At 37.5% G+C, this 23227-nt stretch overlaps 1 protein-coding gene across 3 annotated transcripts in view; it reads right to left on the minus strand.

Moving 5' to 3' along the window:
- Positions 1-23227, minus strand: part of CERS6 (ceramide synthase 6) — a 299128-nt gene that overhangs the window by 113821 nt on the left and 162080 nt on the right. For all 3 annotated transcript variants that reach the window (XM_081814251.1, XM_081814252.1, XM_081814253.1), the window contains exon 4: positions 18563-18620. In XM_081814251.1, the coding sequence (XP_081670377.1) occupies positions 18563-18620 (58 nt within the window). The remainder of the gene's footprint in view (positions 1-18562; positions 18621-23227) is intronic.

Genomic DNA, 23227 nt, shown 5'->3' on the forward strand with positions numbered 1-23227 from the left:
GCCTTACTACTTTCTATTCTTTCCCAACACTGTTCGTCCCTTCACCACCTTTGCCCATCGTCATCAGCTGAAGGTCCTTCATCTTTCATCCTCAAAACCACATCCTTAGTTCAGTCCTCCCTGAGCATCTTGTCATAGTTCTTCCTCCTTCTTTAATCTTAGAGGTCTACTTGTACCACTATTACAGGACTTTTGTCATATGCTGCCAGATGCTAAATGTATTTGTGAGCAAGTCACATCTTGTATTAACCTGTAAGCTCTTTAAGGATGAGGAATATGTGGCCCTCCTAGAGAAAACCTTCAGATGTTGTGTTATCCTGGTTTTCCATGAATATTTATTGCAAAAGCAGGTGTGTTTACCACCTGCTAATCATCTCCAGGTTCATATGAGAGGCAACCCAAAGTGACTCCAACTTTAGACGTGCCAAATGGTATTTCTCCCTGGATATGCTAGTGAAGGTCTTCTGAGAGACCAAGAGACCAAGATAGATGAGTACATTTTCATAGTATGGTAAGCTGAATAATGGCTTCCAAAAATACCCAAGTCCTAATGCCTGAGATTTGGGGACGTCACCTTATATGGCAAAAAGCAACCTGAAGATGTGATTAAGGTAAAGATCTTGGATTGGGGAAGTTATCCTGGTTTATCCAGATGGGCCCTAACTATAATGACAAGTGTCTTGAAAAGAGGGATACAGAGGGAGATTTGACAACAGAAAGGGAGAAAGTGACATGATGACAGAAGCAGAGACTGGAGTGATGAGCTCTGAAGATGGAAGGAGAGGCCACCAGCCAAGGAACATGGCAGCCACCAGGAGCTGAAAATGCAAGGAAACAAATTCTCCCCTACAGCCTCCTGAAGGAACCTGTTCTGCCAGTACTTTGACTTTAGCCCAGCAAAACTGATTTTGCATTTCTGACCTCCAGAAGTGTAAACGAATAAATCTGTGTTGTTATAAGCCACTAAGTTTGTGGGTTACAGCAGCCACAGAAAACTAACACATGTGTTAAGGGAGTATTTAGCCTTTCTGGGCACCGTACTAAATATAACACAGTAGTTCTCAAAGTGAGGTTCCTGGAGCAGCATCACCATCATCACCACCTGGGTACACGGTAAAATGCAAACATTCAGGCCTCATCCAAAATTACTGAATCAACGCTCTGGGGGAGAACACCCAGCTATCCATAATTGAACAAGCCCTCCGGTTGATTCAAGTTTGAGGACCACTCCTGGAACATTTTCTCTTTGAACTTAGTAATTAGCAGGATGTCATGCATTTTAGAAGGATGAAATAACCTACTAGAACATCACTTCCTTGAAACAAATGCTATGACAACACAATGTGGAAAATGGCAAGGACATCCTAAATATACTGCAGTACAAATAACAAAAAAGTCTTAAAATAACATAAGAAGCTACTACCAGTATCTAAAGTCTATTTTATCTGTGCTTAAAGGTTTGAACTAGCAACAGTCAGGTATAACTATTCACTGCTAAACTATTAACTACTAAATAAAATTCTTTTTCTTAGCAGGCAAAATAGATTTAAAATTAATGGAACTAGAAACCAGTATTTTTTCTAACAATGACAATTTTTCTATTATTCAGAGGGAGTCCATTTTGAACTTCTATCAAGTTCTTGGCCTATAATTTCCACATTCAACACATGAAGATAAAACCTCAATGTTATATTTAGTGTGTGTGTTTTTTAATACAAGTATATGTCAGGAGAAACTTATAAAGGGGAAAGAATAACATTTCCAACATGATATCTAAAAATGGCTATTAGGCAAAAATTTGTAAAATAATATTATACGATGCCTATTTTTTTAGAAAGCCAATTTCATATCACAAGCATCTATTTATTAAATGGATGAATAAATGAATGTCACATCTTAACAAGAGATGATCATAATAATCAACCAGTATCAAAATCTAAATTCTGTTTTTAACTTCTATCTCTCATCTAAAGGGCTATTTAAGTTACATAAGTAATCTATAGAACTGTGTTTTTCTTTGTGGCATTGTTTGGTAATCTGAATTTTGCCAGTCTCTGCTGACCACATTCCATGCTTATCAACACTTATTGTGCTACACAGAAATCAACCAGAGGAGTCTGTTCTCTGGGGTTAAAGGACTGGTTAACAAGGAGAAGCAAGTGGGAAATCATTTCCCTGCCTAGGATCTTATAAATTAGGTCAATAGGACCCAAGTCAAATTGTACCCACAGCATTTATTCATTTTGTTTTTACATGGCCCTGTTTTCATAATTCACATGAAAAGAAGATAATTAGTAAAGCACCACTTTATCAATTGCTTTACAGCTTCAACAACTAGTTTAAGGAAAAAAAACTGACATTAGGTCGTGAGGAGCCATGGCTAGGAGCAAAGTGAAAAAAGAGCTGCTTCTTGACTCATGCTTCACGTGCCAGTGGTGTCTGCATACGCACATACCCAGAGCACCACAGTCTAGTTATTGCCTCCGCCCTCTGTATTGGATGGCTGGGGCCAAATGTAATCTGTCTGCTGATGCTGAACACCAGGCACCCTAATATGAAACTCTTTGTTGTATTTTATCATCCACAAAGGAGAAGCTGATACTCACAACAGGACTATTTCCAAAGAGAATAGACTATGCTTACTTATGCCATGGTTACTAAATGCCCCCTAGTATCCAAGTCACTATAGAGATAATTCTTAGAATATTACCAGTTAATGGCCTTGAGCAATAGGGGCCTTGACTCTAGAAGTTAATATTTTATTTAATTTTAGCCAACCCTATGTAGGGAGAGAGCGTAACCACAAATGAAAAAAATGATAAAAATTCTCAGCTAATCTCTAATCTTGATTTCAGTCCTTAATTTTTAAGTAGTTTTCCCCCAAACTTTTATTTTTTTATTTTTATTTTTTTTAAAGATATCGGGGCGCCTGGGTGGCTCGGTCAGTTAAGCGTCTGTCTTCGGCTCAGGTCATGATCCCAGGGTCCTGGAATCGAGTCCCGCATCGGGCTCTCTGCTCAGTGGGGAATCTGCTTTTCCCTCTCCCTCTGCCTGCTGCCCCCCTGCTTGTGCTCTCTCTCTCTCCCTCTCTGTCAAATAAATAAATAAATAAATAAATAAATAAATAAATAAATAAATCTTTTAAAAAAGATATTTACTTATTTATTTATCTATTTATTTATTTGAGAGAGAGAGAGAGCGCACACATGAACAGAGGGAGGGGCAAAGGGAGAATGAGAGGGAGAGGAAGCAGATTCCCCGCTGAGCATGGAGCCTGAGATCATGACCTGAGCTGAAGTCAGATGCTTAACTGACTGAGCCACCCAGGAACCCCTCCCCAAACTTTTAAAACAAAATTGCTCAAAATAGCAAAGTAGCATATTTTTAATTTCATTACTCAAACTCTAACTGTATTCTCAGAAGGATATCAAGCACTATGGGGAAATACACTGGAGTATGAGGTCCTGTCTTGATCTGCTTTTAGAACTGGATGGAAATAAATTTGAGAGCACACAGATAAGACACCTACTACTTAAGTAGGTGTAATGATATTGTATGATATTAATAATGACAACTCCTATTAATCAAACACATTCCATGGCTCAGGGACCAAGCTAGTTAGTTTACATACACACTATACAACCTTACAAAATATAGGATACGGGGCACCTGGGTGGCTCAGTTGGTTAAGCAACTGCCTTCGGCTCAGGTCATGATCCTGGAGTCCCGGGATCGAGTCCCGCATCGGACTCCCTGCTCAGCGGGGAGTCTGCTTCTCCCTCTGATCCTCCCCCTCTCATGCTCTCTGTCTCCCATTCTCTCTCTCAGATAAATAAATAAAAAATCTTTAAAAAAAAAAACAAAAAACAAAATATAGGATGCACTGAAGTAGAGATTTAAAGGGCCATAAGTTACAGGTTTTCCATGGTAAGGGGGATCTGTGAAGAATCAGGGCTGAAGATCATCTTTGGATAAAGATGAGGAAGGTCATTCTAAGTAAACCCAGTGATAAAAATGTACCTGGCCTGCTTAGGGCAAGAATAATTGGAGCAGTGGAAAAACATAGAGGCTAGGGGACTGTTTTTTTTCCTACTTTTGTCTTTGTCAGAAGTGCTGATAATCAGAGGAAAAGCTGGGGACTGTGTTCAGTGCAGTTGTTATAGAAAGGTAGGGCAGAAGCCTCAAGAATAAATCAATAGGGCAAAAATACACAATAGAGAAAGAGTAGGCTCTCCAATAAATTGTGCTTGGAAAATTGGATATTCATATGAAAAAATGAAACTGGACACTTCGAAAAGTCAACTCAAAATGGATTAAATCTTTAAAAATAAGATCTAAAACTATAAAACTCCTAGAAGAAAAACTATAAAACTCCTAGAAGAAAAAGCTATAAAACTCCTAGAAGAAAATCTAGGGGAAAAGCTTCTTGATATTGCCCTTGGCAATGATTTATTGGTTAGGACACCAAAAGCACAATAAACAAATGGGACTACATCAAACTAGAAAGCTTCTGCAGAGCAAAGGAAATAATCAGCAAAGTGAAAAGACAACTTACAGAATGAAAGAAAATATTTATAAATCATATGCCTGATAAAGGGTTAGTATTCAAACTAACACCTACAACTCAATAGCAAAAAAAACACAAATGACCGGATTTTAAAAATGGGCAAAAGACCTGAATAGACATTTCCCCAAAGAGAAGGTAAATGAAAAGATGCGCCACATCATTAACCATCAGGAAAATGCAAATCAAAACCACAACGAGATATCACCTCATACCTGTTAGGATGGTTATTATCAAAAAAAGCAAAAGATAAGTGTTGGCAAGGATGTGGAGGAAAGAGATTCCTTGTGCACTGCTGCTGGAAGTCGGTATATCCACTATGGATAAAAGCATAGAGATTTCTCAAAAACTTATATGACCCAGCAACCCCACTTCTGGGTATTTATCTGAAAGAACTGAAATCAGTATCTCAAAGAGATAACTGCATATCCATGCTCAATTGCAGTATTATGCACAAAGGCAAAGAAAACAGAAAATAGGAAACAACTTAAACGTTTATCTACAGATGAATGGATAAAGAAAATGTGGTATATAAATACAATGGAATACTATTCAGCCTTAAAAAAGGAAATCCTGCTGTTTGCTACAATGTGTGAACTTAAAGACATTATTCTAAATGAAATAAGCCAGACACAGAAGAACAAATACTATGTGATCCTATTTTATATAAGTAGAAGTGGAGGATAGAATTGTGGTTACTAGAGGCTCAGGGAAAGAGGAATTAGAGAGGTATATATAGTTTCACTTATGTGAAATGAATAGTCTTAAAGATCTACTGTACAGCACAGTGCATATAGTTAACAATACTACATTGTACACTTAATTTTTTTTTTAAAGAGACCGCACGCAGTGGAGAGGGGCAGAGGCGGCGGGAGAGAGAGAATCTCAAGCAGACTCCATGCTTACTGCAGAGCCCAACATAGGTCTCCATCTCACAAACCTGAAACTGTGACCTGAGCCAAAATCAAGAGTCAGATGCTTAACCTACTGACCCACCCAGGCAACCTGTACACTTAAAATTTCAAGACAGTAGATTTTATGTCAAATGTTCTTATCAAAAAGGGGGAGGGGTGCCTGGATGGTTGTCGGTTAACCATCTGACTCTTGAATTCGGCTCAGGTCTGAATCTTGGTGTCATGACTTCAAGCCCTGTGTTGGACTCCTCACTGGGCGTGGGGCCTACTTAAAAAAAAGAGGGAGAGAGGAAACTTCTAGAGACGACAGAGGAGTTTAGAGCATCATATACGGTGATGATTTCATGGGTACACAGTTATCTTCAAACTCATCAAATTGTATATATTAAATATGTCCAACTTTTTTGCACGTCAATCACATTTCAATGAAAAAATAATTATAAATAAATAAATAAATAAAGTTAAATGTCTAGTTAAATATCTAAATGGAGAGGACACTCTGATAGATATGATACCTACCTGGAATTTGAAAGTGAGGATGTTGAGGCAGAGAAGGATAAAGCACGACTATTGGGGAAGAAGAGTGGTTTGAGCAATCATGTTGCTTGTGGTGGGTTAATAGGAATAGTAATGTAAATATCTGGTGGTTAGGCTCTGGGTGCAAGGATTGAGGATGTAATTTCACAGCAATTCATAGATGGATGAGGCCTGAGGGTGGGGGTAATTGAAATGATTCTCCATTATCCTTCCCAACTCCCATCCATTCACCATTTTGAGTATATGGAAGAAAGGCAAGGAACACAGAGAAGACATGGAGAAAAGTCAGAAACTTAAGTTAATAAGATGAAAGACTATAGATTGAGGTCAGGGAGGAGGAAGGATGCCCCTTCCAAACAAATACCAGGTATCTTTACAATGAGGACATGCAGGGGAATTAAGCCATTGTTTCTCTAATGCAAGCCAAGTCCTTCCCAAACACATTTCCAGTTTTATTTTCTGATTTCCCTTTCTGTAATCTCAAATAGACCCTGTATTTTTCCAGTTTTCCCATTCTGTACTCTCCATCTAAGAATGCTTTCACTATCCCCCCTATATCAATGTCATACCATTTATTAGGGTTCAAATTAAATACTACCTCTCTGAGGTTTATTCATTTCCCTCACTGAATTCCTTTTCCATGCTCAGGAAGAACCCTATACTTCTGTCATTTATTACAAACTCTAAGTATTTATAGAGAAATCTTAACTCCTCTGCCATATTACAAGATCCTTAGAGGCAAGAACCATGGGTTCCCTCTCCTGTATCTGTCACTATGTCTTAGTATAGTAGATATTTAATAATGTTAGCTAAATTGAATTAAATTCCTATGCTACTGATGATCCCAGGGAAGGGAAGAACAATACTAACATTAGCTCAAGGACTCAGACTGTCTTGCTAACTTCTTTTTCCATGATGATTAGAATAATCCCTATCAAAGGGCAGGTGCTCAACAGATACTGAAAGAATGAACAAATGAACAGAGATCAGTATTTCCCAGTGGTAACAGACAGAGGCTCTTGAAAGAACCATGAATGGTATGCCCTTTAAATAAGAGTCTTTGATCCTCAACTGCCTTGTGCCCACATTTCCACTCAGCAACACATAACAACTGCTTAAATGGCAGCTCTAGGATGATCAGAAACCATTAAGTTTTTTAATTGAAGTATGACTTACACACAATAAAATCTAAGTTCATAGACATGTGATACATATTTACATATGTACGTACCTATGTCACCATGACCTGATTAAGATCTAGAAAAGCTCCAGCACTCCAGCAGGCTCTCTCTTGCCCACACCCTCACCCCCCCCTCATAAAACTACTTCTATCAATAAAGATTAGTTTTGCCTGGAAAAAGTTAATCTTATCCTTTCCATTGTTCACTGCCTTAAGGAAGTGTGAATTCCTCGAGGCCAAAATGGCCATCTTCTCTGTCCTTTGAATAGTCATTAGAAGGTAGATGGTACCACCACACTTCTGCTAAAAAAAATCCTAAGCAATAACAGCAATGGTTTCTAACAGGCAAGCCTATTCTCATATACATTAATAAAGGAGAAGGGCACAAAACTAAGAAAAACACTAATATATATGTCCATTTTACGGCACACTGTAGCTGACCCAGTACGTGGATGCTCTCTGAACCAGTTTTTTTTGGAGACACACGCGGAGCTGTAATCAAAGCATGCGCTAGTCTGATTGGGATGCCCGCTGCTCTGCTCCACATCAGATAATTGTCCTAAGTACCCATACTCCCACCCCCAACACACAGACAAGACTGAGTCTTCCCTGAAGAGACAGAACACCAGTTTTAGAAGCAGAAGTAGAACATCTCATTACTTCTCTCAGAACGCTATTGTTTTTAAGCAATGAGCATCTGGTTTGTTTCATTACATTTGATGAGGAAAATGATTTATTATGATGACCATGGTATGTGAAAACCATGAGCTCTCAGATTTTATTAAAACAAACCTTGGTAAGAATAATGCTTTTCTTGTTGAATTCAGTAAAGGATCTTTCTTTATGTCAGACGATGATTCAGCTAATGCAGAATGAATGTGCAGGTAAAGATTTTGATACATGGATCAATATTTCATATCAAATTACCTGAACTCTTCTGAGAGTGACTAGTTTTCTATTCCCCGTGGAAACAGGACAGGAATGCTAATGCAATGCAGTTCTGAGGCATTGCCCTCAGCCAGAGGAAGCCTGTAGTTCTAGCTTTGTTACAGCATATAAATGAAGACCAATGTTGTTCACAGTTAAGTTCAGCCCTAAACTTTTGAGAGGTATAAGTCTATGCCTTTAGGGGACTGTCTAATAATGAACATCTTATGTAAATGAGTGTTATTTTAGTAGCCTCTAAAATAGAAGCTAGCTTTTTATTTTTAGACTTTCTACAAAGTTGACATTTTATTAAGTGAGCTGAAAAAAATAATATTCATGGTTTGATCAAGCACCAAATCCACAAACCTTTGTACAAATAATTACGTAAGAGCAAGTATCACTTCGTAATACTTGTCACTTGTACTTGGGAAACGACACAAGTATTTTCTCCTCCTCCTACAAATCCACTTCAGCCTCATGAGCTACTTCAAGTCCTGAAATCTTTCTGTCTCACCGCCTGCAGGAAGCCGTTGGTGTGAGATGTCATTCCTTCAAGACAAAGCCTGAACACAAAGCAAAGACAACCTGGGTAAAAAGTCTTCTCAATGCTCTTTAGAGAAAATTATACACACTCAAAATTAAACCCTTGCATCTCATTAAATTAAAAAAAACTATAAGCTATAACCTCAGTGCTGATGAAATGGTTTTATTATCTGAACACCCTAATTTTTCCTAGGCAATGAACAATTTCACCTAATGCACATTCCCCTAACTGTAGAGCATACTGAGTTGTCCCAACCAGCTTCTTACTGTGAATAGTGTATTAATGGTTTGTTAGTCACACTGTAGAAAGTAAATATGTATCATAGAAGGGGAGAAAAATTTGTATTGCATAATTACATAGGTTTGTGTAAAAAGGGACGATCTATACCCAGTCTGAAAATTAGCAATTTTTGTTGCGATCCAAAAATACCAAGAATGCAGAAAGGCAGAGATTCTCAGCTTTGCCGATGTGACTTTATTTGCAAGTAAATACATAAAAGCAACAATGCTTAATTTGAGCCTTTTGAATACAAAAACTAAATTTAACTCTGTAGTCTTAAGATATATATATATAGTCATAGGACACAGCCTTTGCTTTTTCTTGTTAAGTGGTCAGTCCTTATCAGCACAGTAGATCCACCGAGTCAGTAATGAAGCCTGGATACAAGTGAGCCACAATGTCAATGGTATCTCCATTTAAATTCCAGCCCTCCTACTGACTAGCTCTATAACCCAAGACAAATAACTGATCCTTGGTTACTCTTGGTTCATGAGAAGTTATGTTTCACAACACATGAGAAATGAACACTATGTGATCAGTATCATGCCTGGCCCATACTGAGTCCTCAGTGCAGCATAGCTATCATGACTTTGATTATGATGGGATTATTTTCAGTGATGCCAACACTTATCCTGGTCATGCACTAAGCCAATAGTGTTTCCAAGTCATTAACCCACACCAAAAGAGGTGGGACTTTCATTCTGAGAGTGCCACATAAATCCACTATGGAAACAGCTTGAATCTCCCCAGAATCCCACTGGAGACTAAAAAAGCTCCTTCAAAAGTCAGTACTAGGACATTCTCAGGCATCTGGGTCAAGATGATCACATAAAGGGAGCCCCTGGGAGAAAATTCAGGGATTGGGGCAGCGAGGACCAGGCAAACATGGACAGTGGGATTTTATTAAAATAAAACTTCTGTATCTCTTTGCCATTTAAGTGGAATTCAACTTTTTTATTTTCTCCTTTTTAAAAGTTACAACTATAAGCTCTTTCAAACCCAAGTATACCTAAAGCGATGCACAGTCATTTTCATTCTAATGCCCATAACTCAGGGCTAATATTTTTAATAGAAAATAAAGTAGTAGAATGAAGCGGGGGAGATCAGAAGGGGAAACGAACCATGAGAGACTATGGACTCTGAGAAACAAACTGAGGGTTCTAGAGGGGAGGTGGGTGGGGGGATGGGTTAGCCTGGTGATGGGTATTAAAGAGGGCACGTTCTGCATGGAGCACTGGGTGTTATATGCAAACAATGAATCATGGAACACTACATCAAAAACTAATGATGTAATGTATGGGGATTAACATAATTAAAAAAAAGAAAAGAAAGTAGTAAAGACATTTGAAAAAATTAACTATCTGCAGTTCTGTCTTTCTAAAAGAATTCATTTTTATCTATTACTTTCCATTTATCTAGATAAATGTTAATTATTTTCATGTACAGTTCTACTAAGCATTTTATTAGGACTATAAATAATATGGTTACTTTACAATTATTTTTAATTGATTACATGCTATTTTATCATTTTGATGATAATAATTTTAAAAATTCTATTAATATTAGACATTAAGATTGCTTTAAGTTATTTGAATTTGCTATAATTTGTGTTGCATGTAGTATGTATAGATACATGCATATGTATATTTTTAAGTTGTAATAAATAGCTACACACATGTATTTTTTGCCCCTGTATAATTCTTTGCTCAGGATACATTCATAGGAGTTGAACTGCTGAGTCACAGTCTATGAACATACATATGGTTATAATTCTGATCACCATGTTGCTTTCTCAACAGGTCATACCGGCTTGCCATAATTATTGACTATTCCAAATTTCTCACTGAATTATGGTGTATGAACTCTAAAAATGTTATATTAGTCCACGTTACTGATTTTAGAGATGTAGCGATTAAATCCCAGAGAGATGAAGTCACTTCTTCAGCCTGCAAAACTGATTAATGGCAGAATTCAAACTTAAACCCAGGTCTTCTGACTACTTCTTCTGGGTCCTCACTGTATCACCTTATCCGCAGTTTCCCACTTGCCTCAGAATATTCTCCTCAGATAGAATACCAACCACAAGTCAACAGAGAAGGGCAAATGACAGGTATGAGGGAAATCAGAAAATATTCAAGAGGGTACATGTGGGTAGAAGGGAAAACAGAAGATACAACAAGAATCATGGAAGGACAACATCTCAAGGCCATTCCAGATCATTTCCATTCCAGAAAGTGCATTTACCTAGTTGTAAGCATCAAAGCATGGCCACGACAAGGGATCTTACCGCTAGAATTGGCAGTAACACATTTAAAAGTTTCATGTCAAAAACAAAATTAAAAATTAAAAAATTTTTAAAAAGAAGAAGTTTCATTATAGGACAGTTAGGCATTCACAGCCCCCAATAGAACCTACCTCTCTATCAGTAACAATTAGTGGTATGTCTTACACTTTCCAAGTACTTTATAGCTTCCACAGCAATCCTACACAAAAGCTGAGGAAGTGAGGGCAGGCATCATTTTCTCATTTTACAGATGAGAAAAATGAGTCTCAGAGCACAGTGGTGTGATGAAACATAATTGGCAGGGCCCAAACTACCACCTCAATCTTGACTTTTCCCTCAATGTTCTCCCACAGTGACATGACTTTTATTTCTTAATAAGGTGAGTTTACTAATTAAAACAAATATACTTGAATTGCTGGATTTTTAAAACTTGTTTTCTAAGTCGTGTTGTTGTTGCTGTTTTAATGGGCTCAGAAATTCTAAAGACTGCATGTCTGGCTTCTATTTTTGCCACAAGCAAGTCGATTCATCCTTCTGAAATCATTTCTTCTTTTGTGAAATGAGAAATTTGAGATGGTTGATCCTTAGGGTCTATTCCCAATGTTCATATTCTATGTCATCTGCAATTCTTTTTTTTTTTTTAAAGATTTTATTTATTTATTTGAGAGAGAGAGAATGAGAGAGAGCACATGAGAGGGGGGAGGGTCAGAGGGAGAAGCAGACTCCCTGCCAAGCAGGGAGCCCGATGCGGGACTCAATCCAGGGACTCCAGGATCATGACCTGAGCCGAAGGCAGTCGCTTAACCAACTGAACCACCCAGGCGCCCGTCATCTGCAATTCTTACAGAATTATTTGATGGGGCCATTAGGTGAAAGTGAAAACTTAGGGAGAACTCTAAAAGTTGAAACTCCTTCAACAAGGGACATACTCCAAGCAATTTCAAAATATTTTAAATGACACAAAGAACAAAATTTTAAATGGAGACATATTCTAATGGCTAGACAAATTTTATTTTCACTGTTAAGACAGGCAAAATGATGACAAATTTGCTGTTTCAATTTTAGAAAGCGTCCAAGCTAACCAATAAGCAAAAGAGTACACCTTGAAGCATGATACCATGGCAACGTTTTGTGGCCTTGTTGAACTTGGAAAAGCACACCAAATGAATAATGAAACTATGAATAATGAAACAAATAATGAAACAAATGAATAATGAACTATGCCTTCATTCTGAGCAGACTGAGACTGTCTAAAAGAATGGGCAAAGTGCTCATTTGGCCAAGATACTACTTTTCAATGACGGCTTTTCACCCCCTAGTCAGTCATGAAGCCAACAGAATATATGGCAACTTGCATATTTTTTAAATGTAATTAATTACAATGAGTTGTCAGAGTACATAAGAGAATGCAGCACTACGGGAAGGCTGGGCTACTTATTAAGATACTGCTTCTCCCCCTCAGAGTTGGCCCTCTGCAAACTTCAATTCAGCTGGCTCTTAGGAACTGGTGCCTTATGGAGTTGAGCTTCTAAGAAGCGCTAAAAGGACGCTGGAAGATTGCAAGAGGAAGATGGGATGTGCTCCTTTCTCTTCTGCTTCCTGTTCGGGCCACCACTTCTCCATCGCCCTCTCCCCCGACGCCCCCAGCAATGCATCTTCACCCCAGCAGTGAAATTCCAGTGGCAACGGCAGCTTGCTGTTTGCAGTTTTTCCTTATTCCCACAGCCAGCCTCATTGTGGTCCTGCTGACTCCAGCTGGCCAACGTTCCCTCTTTGATGTCTAGCTCCATGGCTCCTCCTTCTAGCTTCTAGGTTCTGATAACTCCACCCACTTCCCATGAGCCCCTGGTCCTCAGAGAGGTAGCTTCTTCCTGCCATTACTAACTCCATGATACCTCCAGGGCACGGCTCATCCCAGAATGTACAGAGTGCCAGTCCTTGAAATGTTTGTTACTGTTTCCCCAGAATGTAAATTAACTACATCACTAAGCACACTGTTTAGTTCAGCTGACTTTTTCTTCACAGTTAGACTTTCTCAAAAAAGAAGCAGTGAGTTGATTTGCATTCAGGTCAAGCTCCTTATCTCATTGCAGACTGGCAGGAAAGAGTCAGCAGATCAATTACTTGGGGCAACACAGTCTTAGTGGTTCCCCAGTTAATGTTTCTTTATATTATAGTCACTCCTAAAAATAACTCCTGTGATTTCTGTCTCATAATGGGACCCTGACTGACACAGAAGTTAGGTATAGGTAATACTTGAGTAACTTGTATTTCAATATATACATGCATGTGTACAAAATGGATTGATATAAAATGTACCATAGGGTCAAAAAGTTGGATATACATTAGCCTAACATGTAGATTATAAGAAAAAAATATTTCCTAAATCCCAGTTGCACGCATATCTACATTGCCTTCCTGTGACACTATATTTTAAAATGTTTTATTTATTTATTCATGAGAGTCAGAGAGAGAGAGAGAGAGGCAGAGGCAGAGGGAGAAGCAGGCTCCCCACCTAGCAGGGAGCCCGATGTGGGACTCGATCCAGGACCCTGGGATCATGACCTGAGCCGAAGGCAGACGCTTAACCATCTGAGCCACCCAGGCGCCCAATGACACTATATTTTAAACAAATAAAGAAACTCAAAGAAAAATATTCAAAGAACTCCACCCAATACAAACGTCCATCTACAAAGGAGAAAAAAAGGTAACAGTAAATGAGAGATACTCTATTTTTTTAGGCTTGAACGTGGTTTCTTTTAGGACTTAGGAAAATGTGTTAATTTGTATGAGTACATTGTGTGATACAAATTCAGAGCACCTAAAGAAATTCTGGGTTTTCTTTTAAGAAGCACTTGTCACTTACAATCATATTTATGGGCAGAGTTGCTTGTGTCCAGCAATTACAGGAAAAGACTATTGAGATAGGCTTATCTTTCAACTATATAAATATTTCCTACTGACCTAGCAATAACTTTACCTAATAGCTCACTAACCCCCCTGTAAAGTCAATGCCTTCTAGAGTTTGCTTCATGACCAAAGTTAGTGCTATCTATAAAGGGGGTTCTAGGCTGAGAAAGTAGAACACATAACATATAACATGTGCATACCTGAGCATTATCACATCACTATAAAATATGAGGCTCATTCTTTTATTTGTCATCATGAAATTACAGAAAACATTTTGTTGATTTCATATAAATGAACACACACATACCTTACAGGGTGTCTAGAAATTTGAAAATACAGGGCCAATTATTTCATTTTTTATTATAGAGCTATTCATATGTGACTATATAGTTTATCACCCAAACTGGGTCATTTTGAATACAAGGGAGAGGTAACTGCCTAGGACCCTAAGATAGATTGTATGGTTACCAAACTCATGTAAGAAGTCAGCCTCCAAAGATGCATTTACATATCAACTGAAAGAACTATGACATAATGGAGATTAAGTCAAAACATGTTAAATAAAATGAAAAAAAAAGTATGATAAATAGTACTCTGTGCTTCTAAGTATCTTGCATGTAAATACGTAATTTCTACGTCACATAGAGTCTTATTCCATGATGTATCCTTTGACATTGCTCAGAATAGCTAGAATATTTGTAAAAATAAAGCACACATGGCAATCATGAGATTGTGCCTCTTAGACCTTGGACTGCATTTGCATGAAGGCCACAGGTTGCTTGCAGCTAATGACTGAGCACAACAGGAATACTAGAGTAAGGCCATTTCTAAGAAACATAGGTCTCCTCTGATGGAGACTGTGCCTCTGGAACTCTCCAACTGAACTTTCTTTAGAAAGGCAGGGCAGTCTTAGAGATTCACCGAACCTTTTTTCCTTCGCTCTCTCCCACACTGGGGGTCAGTCTTACACTGGGGTCTGAAGGCTCTTCCAGCCTCCCCCAACACCTTCCCCATTTTTGCTTATAACAGGCATTTCCCCGAATCAATTTCTTACACATTTAATCTGTTCTTGGTATCTCCCTCTCACAGGACCCAGACTAAGCACAGATGTTTATTGACCTAAATCTAGTTTATATGTATTCTAAATACAAAGAATATTTTAAAACTGAGGGCACTTGAATCAGTCACATTTACACACTGAAACTCTACTATATGTGGTAAACCCAGAGAAATATGTATACTCTCCCTATAGGATTAAGCCAATTCAAATTGGAAAAGTTAACAGCATTTAATAAAACTTCAGTGTTCAGCCTGAATGTATTTCAACATGGCAGAGAAAACCAAAGCTATTCTCATACTAGAGACTGATATCTCCTAGCCTCACCTATAAAAGGAGGTGTTCTGATGATACATGTGACAACTTCTACATCTAAAATTCTATGGTTTCCTAAAATTACTTATGAATCAATTTGTTTTTATTTTTTAAGATTCTCTATCTACTGTTGTGGGTGCATGGTGCTTTGCATTTGGTAAATATCTCTTTAACTGAATCTTTAACAGAATTTCAGGGTAGAAAGGGTTCTAAAGTGACTTAATCCACCCTAGGAGATGACATGCATCAGGTTCATTTGACCTAAAGTCAGAAAAAAACTGTACAGTGCAAGCTGCTCAGGCATTTTTCTAATAGCCCACGTAAGAATAAACATTTTTAATGCTGTAAGAAGCAGCTGTGGCCTCTCACCTCTTAAAATCGGTTCACTGCCTTGTTATTTTATTAAAAACACTTAAGAGTGTTGTGAAAATTTGAATTACCTTGTTTTGATTATTTCTGATGTTGACAATATACATTTTTTCCTCTTGGGTTAGATGGGCAAACACACTGTCCATTCCAAGAAAGTTAATAGAAAATATATTTTAAATATCCATTAAAGTATTTAAGGTTCTATAAATGGTAACAATGACTACATGAGGTCAAGTTAGCTAACTTAACCAAAGAAGGAAGTCATTTGGAAATCATGCTGAAGTTAGGGCAGGCTGGTGGAGTGGAGAAGTACTGGATTAAGAGACAGCCGTGCATGTTTCATTTCAGATTCAGCTTTTAATAAACTAACTGTGTGACCCCTGAAATGCTACCTACCCTCTCAGGATTTCTGCTTCTCCAGCTGTGAAATAAGAGGGTTGGACAAGATGGCTTATGAAGTCCTCCACAGCTGCTTTAGTCCCATGGATTCTGTGTGCACTTTTCTATCACACACGATGACTAACATCAAACTACAGACTCAACCAAAACTGAGAGCTTCTTAGTATTAGAGGAAGAAACCCCAAATGTGAACGATCTGACAAGAAGAAAAACATCTAGTTCTCTTCTCATTTTTATTTTTTTAGGATTTTACTTATTCATTTGAGACATAGAGATACAGAGAGAGAGCATGAGCAGGGGAGAGGCAGAAGGAGAGGGAGAAGCAGGCTCCCAGCCGAGCCAGGAGCCAGAAGCGGGGCTTGATCCCAGGACTCTGGGATCATGACCTGAGCCAAACGCAGACACTTAACCACCCAGGCGACACTCTCTTCTCATTTTTAAAGCATTTGTCGTAACCAGATGCAGTATGAAAGGGAACCAGGATAGGGGAGCCTGAACGGCTCAGTCAGTTAAGCCTCCGACTCTTGGTTTCGGCTCAGGTCCTGATCTCAGGGTCGTGAGTCCCACGTCTGGCTCCGCACTCCGCTCGGAGTCTGCTTGAGATTCTCTCTTTGCCCCTCTCCCTACTCTCAATCTCTCTCTAAAAATAAAGTCCAAAAAAAAAAAAAAAAAGAAAAGAAAAGAAAGGAAATCAGGATAATTTAAGGAAAAGCAACTTCCAAGCAAACATTCCACTGACAGGCCCTCTTACTGCCTTCTACACAGCCACTGAGGACTGAAGGATAAAAGCTATTCTTGTTCCCTTCAGTCTGTTGGACAGAGAGAAGCAGAGCTAAGTGTCAAAGTGTTTCCTGCTCTGATGACAGATGGCCAGGCTTGATGTAGAAGGGCTAAAAGAGACCATATCCCACAGAAGGGCAAAAAAAAAGTGCTCCTGGCTCTCACCATCTCTCTTAACCGTCAAAGCCCTTCACCCACAGAACCCAACATGAATTCCAAACTTTGACCTCAGTTAGCAACTGGCCATTCCCATGAAACACAACTTTCCCTTGTCAGCTGAAATTCCATCCAAAGCTATTTCCTATTCCAAGGTAATGACGTTGTAAGCACATTGTAAGTCATTCTTTCCAAGTAAGTAAATTTGAAAACTGTAACAGTAGGGTTCCAAAAAAGGCAGTTTCTACCACATTTATGTACCCCAGTTGAGAATTTGTTCATACTCAGCCTTAAGAATGAGGTTCATTCTTTTAAATCTATTCAAGGGGTCTCTGGGCCAGGTAGCCTTAATTAAGTGAAAAATAAGTGTAGTTACTAAAGGAAAAGACAACAGGTAAAAAGAATAATCCCTCTAGGCAAATATGACATTGGGAAACAACCACTATTTATAATAGAACTTGCCACAGGCAGATAGCATCTTATAACTCAGACTTTGAAAACGCATTTGCAAATTTTCACATCAATATTTACATGAAAATTCACCAGTAAGACATGACACTTGGCACATTGCCTTACTTTGGAAAAAATTTTCTACTAAACAAAGATAACATAGATTTCACTTTAAAGCTTAATACTATAAACTTTTTTAAAAATCATTTCCAACCTTCTGCCAAATCAGTATTATTAGTACGTGCATGACTAAGAGAAGCTCAGTCTTCCTAAGACTTGAACTTAAGCAGCCTAACTCATTAGTAGTAGCATTCAGTATTGAAATAACCAGGAAGAAGGTTATGGCAGCCTTGAAGAATTACTTTCACAGATAAAGGTGCCTCAGTTTATGCAGGAATAGCAAAAGAGTAGCAGGGGAAACACAGTCTAGGAAAGGAACTCCATTGTCCAGCAGCAGCTGCTGTTGCCGTGTTAATAGCTTTGCAAGACACTAAAACATAATTCTTGTTGGTGAAGATTATAGTGATAACACACACTGCAACAACTGATTTTTTCAATTGTATGACGTGGAAACTCTTTACTTCTTTCAAAGCATCAGATGGATTTTAAAAGGTTCCTAATGGCCATAAGTAATAAGCAACAACTACAGTGGTCAGAGGACTTGTAACATCTTTCACTGGCAAAACAAATTATTTTCAAAGGTATTTTTGGTATATACCTAAAAAATATTTACTATAAAGGATAAACTACAAATATTTTTTAAGTCAAAGAAAAATGCACAAATATTCTTCGGAAGCCTGTTACAATGATTTAAAATACTACTCTGTCACACAGAAAAAATGAGATATAGGCTTACAGTCACATAAGAATTATATAAAGTAACTTGGCAGATCCTACCTTTTTTAGGAACCGGACTCCATAGGTAAATACATAAAGGGAAAATGAAAATCTCCACCTGTAGAAGTTTAAAAAAACATTCTATGACATTCAGTTTATGTACTCACAGCATAGTATTCTGAAACATGTGAGTGAAAAAAAGTCCATTAAATTTGCCAACCCCCCCCACCCCGGGCCCCACCACTCCAACCAGGGATTAAGTTTAATGGGCAATTTCAGTGTTAGCTAAACACATGGGCATGGTTTATTGCAAAATCTTAAATATTAATAATTCATAACAAATTTTCATCCAGTTACTGTATTTGCCCATCTGTTCATCTTCTCTCTCCAACATATGCATTTCCTCTTATTAATCGCTCATGAAGGAATACAGTTCAACAATATAAAGGTACATAAGATTGTTTTGAATTCCTTGTCTAATTCAGATATTAAGTAAATAAGTTAACTGAAGTTCATACTTGTTTAAAAAATAAAAGCCTTAGTATTTTTAAGTCAGGTAAGATTTTTTCCTTCATCTTTTAACAAATACTTATCGACATCTTTGTGGATGTTGCTAAAGGAACCCACTTGGAATCGAAGTCATCCACCTGATATATGACTGTTAATGACAACCTTACACCACCCCAAAGCGTACATCTAGCTGTTAGTTAGACTTTCATTTTTTTAGTGAGGAAAAACATTTTTGGTTCTCTTTCAATTTTCAATGATTCAATGTTTAAGTCTTAAAATATAAGACTTTATGTGGACAGTGGTGATGTTTGCAGGAGGAAAAAAAAGTTGAAGCCCTACTTTTTACTCTAAAGATGAACTGCACTTAGATATAGGACCTAAATTTGAAAGGTGAAACTGTAAAGCTAACAGAGGAAATTGTTGGAAGAGATCTTTGCAATTTGGGGATAGCCAAAAACTTCAAAATAAGACCTTCAAGACCTCAACTTAGGAAGAAAATTCATGCATTTGATATCAAAATTAAAGATTTTGTAAAATGGCCTTCACAGATAATAAACAGATAATAGATTAGATTTTTTTTTACAGTATCAAAAATTACTGGGACAATGGAACACATTAAATATGAATCTTAAATTAGACATCAGTGTTATTTAAATGTTAAATTTATTGAGTGGGAGAACTGTATTATAGTCTATGTAGGAGAATGTCCTTGTTTTTAGGGGATTTACAGTGAAATATTTAGTGGTGAAGTACCTGAAACTTTAAAAATATATACATAAGACTTTGTATAAAGACTTTATATAAATTACATATTATATGTATATATGGTTTACCCTAGTACTCAATTCCCAATTTTACTTCTTATATTTTCTGGGTGTGAATAGCTATGCCTTTAAAGTTTCACTAATTAGCATTTCTGAGGTTATGCTGTTAGTAGTTCTATGGGGTACAAGTTATAAATGAACACAAGGGAGAAAGGGGCTAGTCAACTTAAATCTGTCAGGAGGCAAATTATGTGTTTGCAAGCCATGTAATATTTTCAAATAAGGTAAAAAAAGGGGGGTAGGGAAGGGAGAGATAGGTGATTTTAGGAGATGATTCAAATTTTAGACAAAATATTCTGGAAAAAATGACAGCTTCTGAAGGTAAGAGGAAAAGAATAATGGTGGGGTAGGCCTCTGAGAGCTGAGTAAGGCCCAATAGCAGACACAAGTATCCCTCGGAATTTCATTCCTGGGCTGATTCACCTTTCAAACATCCTGGAATTCAAACCAGAACTAACATTTAGAGAAGAGCTTTGAACTTCAGGGTTGAGAATCTTCAACTAATAATTCATAAAACCTGAATTCAGGAAGAAACGATAAAAACGGATGGAAGCAGTATAATAATTCAACGAAAACTTGCAAATGATAAAGAAAAGCCCTCTTGTAAGTAAAGGTGGTTCACTTACTGCAGCATCAAAGTTAAGGACTTAATTTTAACCACTTCTCCGTTACTGATTTTTGGTGGTTGTGGATAAGAGTTGTCTGTATATAAAAAAATATTAAAAAAAAAAAAAAGAGTTGTCTGTATGTTTCCTTCTGGATGTATAAATTCTAGATCAGAACTGAAGACCAGGAACCAGAAGTGACAACCACAGGGTCCCACGCTTGGTTTTAATGTTTTGCTGGCACTATCTTGAAATTCTTCGTAACTGTTGAACAGGAGACCCCACATTTTATTTTGCACTGAGCACTGCAACTACGTAGCTGGTTCTGATTCAAACACACAGAATCTCCTAACTTTGGGCAAATCTATTATTCTTTGACCTCAGTTTTCATCTCTATAATGGGAGAGCAGGTTTATAGTATACTCTTTTGATATTACAACCCAAGGATTTGGTGGTACAAGTAATCTCCACTTCCCAACGTATGAAACCAACCTACTTCACGCATATGCAAGTCACTTTTCTGGCCTCTGAAGGCAAGTGAATTTGCAACTCCCAGATTAAAAGATTTATAACAGCTGTTTCAGCTCTAAAACTCCTCTGTTAGTAGTCAGTGATCAGGCAATTTTTATGTATAATAAAAACTTTATGGAAGTCATTGGAATTCTTATAATCACTTAATGTACCTACATTTTATTCCCTCACTAAATTGACCCAGTTTTCCTAAGATCTAGGTTCTAATACAGGACACCAATGCCTCCATCATTTGAATAACAATTTGCGATGAATAATTACAAGACAGAGTTTATTTCCACAAAATATCTGCAGGAAGCAAAATTTTCAAGCATTCTGCCACATGCATAACTTTTTTTATTTGTGTAGTTTCATATAAGTTACAGTTTTAAATGGTGTCTAGCTACAGTCTCCTGATGGATAGCCTCCACCAACTTCCCACTAAAATACCTATAAAACAAGAGGTAAATAAAGGTGCATGCAACCACAAAATAGATACATATATAACCTTCAACCTACTGCAAGAATCAGAGAATTTTACAGCAGAAAACAAACAATAAAATTAGATTTTTAAAATGTAATTCAAGGCAGAGAAAAGCAAGCTATGAGTCCTGAAGGAAGTAGCAAAATCTTAGCGTATCTCCCTTTCTCTGCTTTCTACTATCTCGGATACAAATGCAACAATCTGTATGGTCAGAAACCTGTTCTCCATCATGAATGAGGCTTTTTGGGGCAGGAGGAGAGTCCCCCCACCCTATCATTTAGTGACTGCTACTTTTAAAAGGTAAGTGGGGAGAAAGGGAAATATGTAGCGCCCTGGGGTTTCAGTTGCAGAAAAGCAGATTTAGAGACAAGATGATTTATGGTGGCATATATTCTGGGTGTTGGAGTCGTTAAATAATCCATATAAAGAGTATGAAGAACAAGGCATTAGCAAGTGCTGCTTTATATGAAACTCTTCTAGACCACTGAAAATAGGCCAGGGCCTGCAAACGTCAACTGCTACAAGGTCTGAGATCTAAAAGAGGACTTTCACTAAGCAAAGAAGAGGACGACAGAGAGAGGGTGGGACCCAGGGCAATCCACACACCCTCTCTGTGAGTGGGTCTAAATGGATATTGCCAAATTCAGGAATGAAAATAAGAGCTAAATGTTAACATAGGTCTACCAAGAAGTAGTGCATAAATATGGAAAGAAAAGAGCATGCTAAAGAGTCAAACAAAGACCTGTCTCCTAAAAACAACTCCCTAGAGGAACCAGATGTAATTTTTAGAAAAGTATTTGGCATTGTTAGTACGATACAAGAAGACATGTCCCTTAAAGGCCAAAGTAGAAAGCCATAATCAATAAAGGACTACTGGGTATGATAAAAAGAGAATCTAAGTGAAATAAAGAAGCAGTACAATGATTCTAAAAATGAAGTGACAGAATATTACCCACATGGGGGGAGAGAGAAAAATGGAGATGTGTACCATGTAAAATTAAATCACTGATGTAGAAGACAAACACCCTCATATGACCAGAGAAAAGAACCAATAGATGAAAGAAGACTAGATCTGAAGGACCAGAAAAATCAAGTCTAATTATAGTTGTTTCTGAGAAAACACTACTGCAGAACTGAAATAGAATAATCAAAGACAGTAAAAAAACAAAATCTGAACAGAATAAAAGAGGACTAAATTGTATTCCAAATAATATCAATTCAAAGCCGCATTCTGACAAAAGTTTTGAATCCTTGGGTTAAAATAAAAAAAAGAAAAAATCTTCAGTACCAGGCATAAAAGCAAAAACAAGTCAACACAAAAATCAAATGAAAGTAAGTCACCATCAAAGAAACAAATGTCCAATTGGTCTTAAATTTCTCCTCTGTATTACTAACCTACAAAAGAAAGAGAAGACTCAATCAGAGCTAGCCACTGCCAGCCAAACTGCCTTTCACTTGTGAAGGAATAGGAAAAGCAGTCTCGCATAGTCCAAAGTTCTGAAAATACAGTGCTTATTAACCTTTACTAAAATATTCCTTAGCTTAATTCCAACCCATCAAAATACAAATAAAAATTAATAATTCAAAAAGCCTAATTTTGGAATAAAAGGACTAGGGTTAGTAACATAAATAACTGCCTTAAATTTCATGGCCAAATTAAATGCTATCACCCTTCAGGGACAATGTAATTAATATAAAATATTTAACAATAACCAGGGGATAAATCCTTAGATTATACTAATGAAAGGAGGGGATGGAGAAGGGAAGCATTAAACTTATTCGTACAGAGACA

The sequence above is a fragment of the Leptonychotes weddellii genome, chromosome 3, assembly GCF_054177405.1.
Source record: "Leptonychotes weddellii isolate Sample4059 chromosome 3, ASM5417740v2, whole genome shotgun sequence".
NCBI classification, from domain to species: domain Eukaryota; kingdom Metazoa; phylum Chordata; class Mammalia; order Carnivora; family Phocidae; genus Leptonychotes; species Leptonychotes weddellii.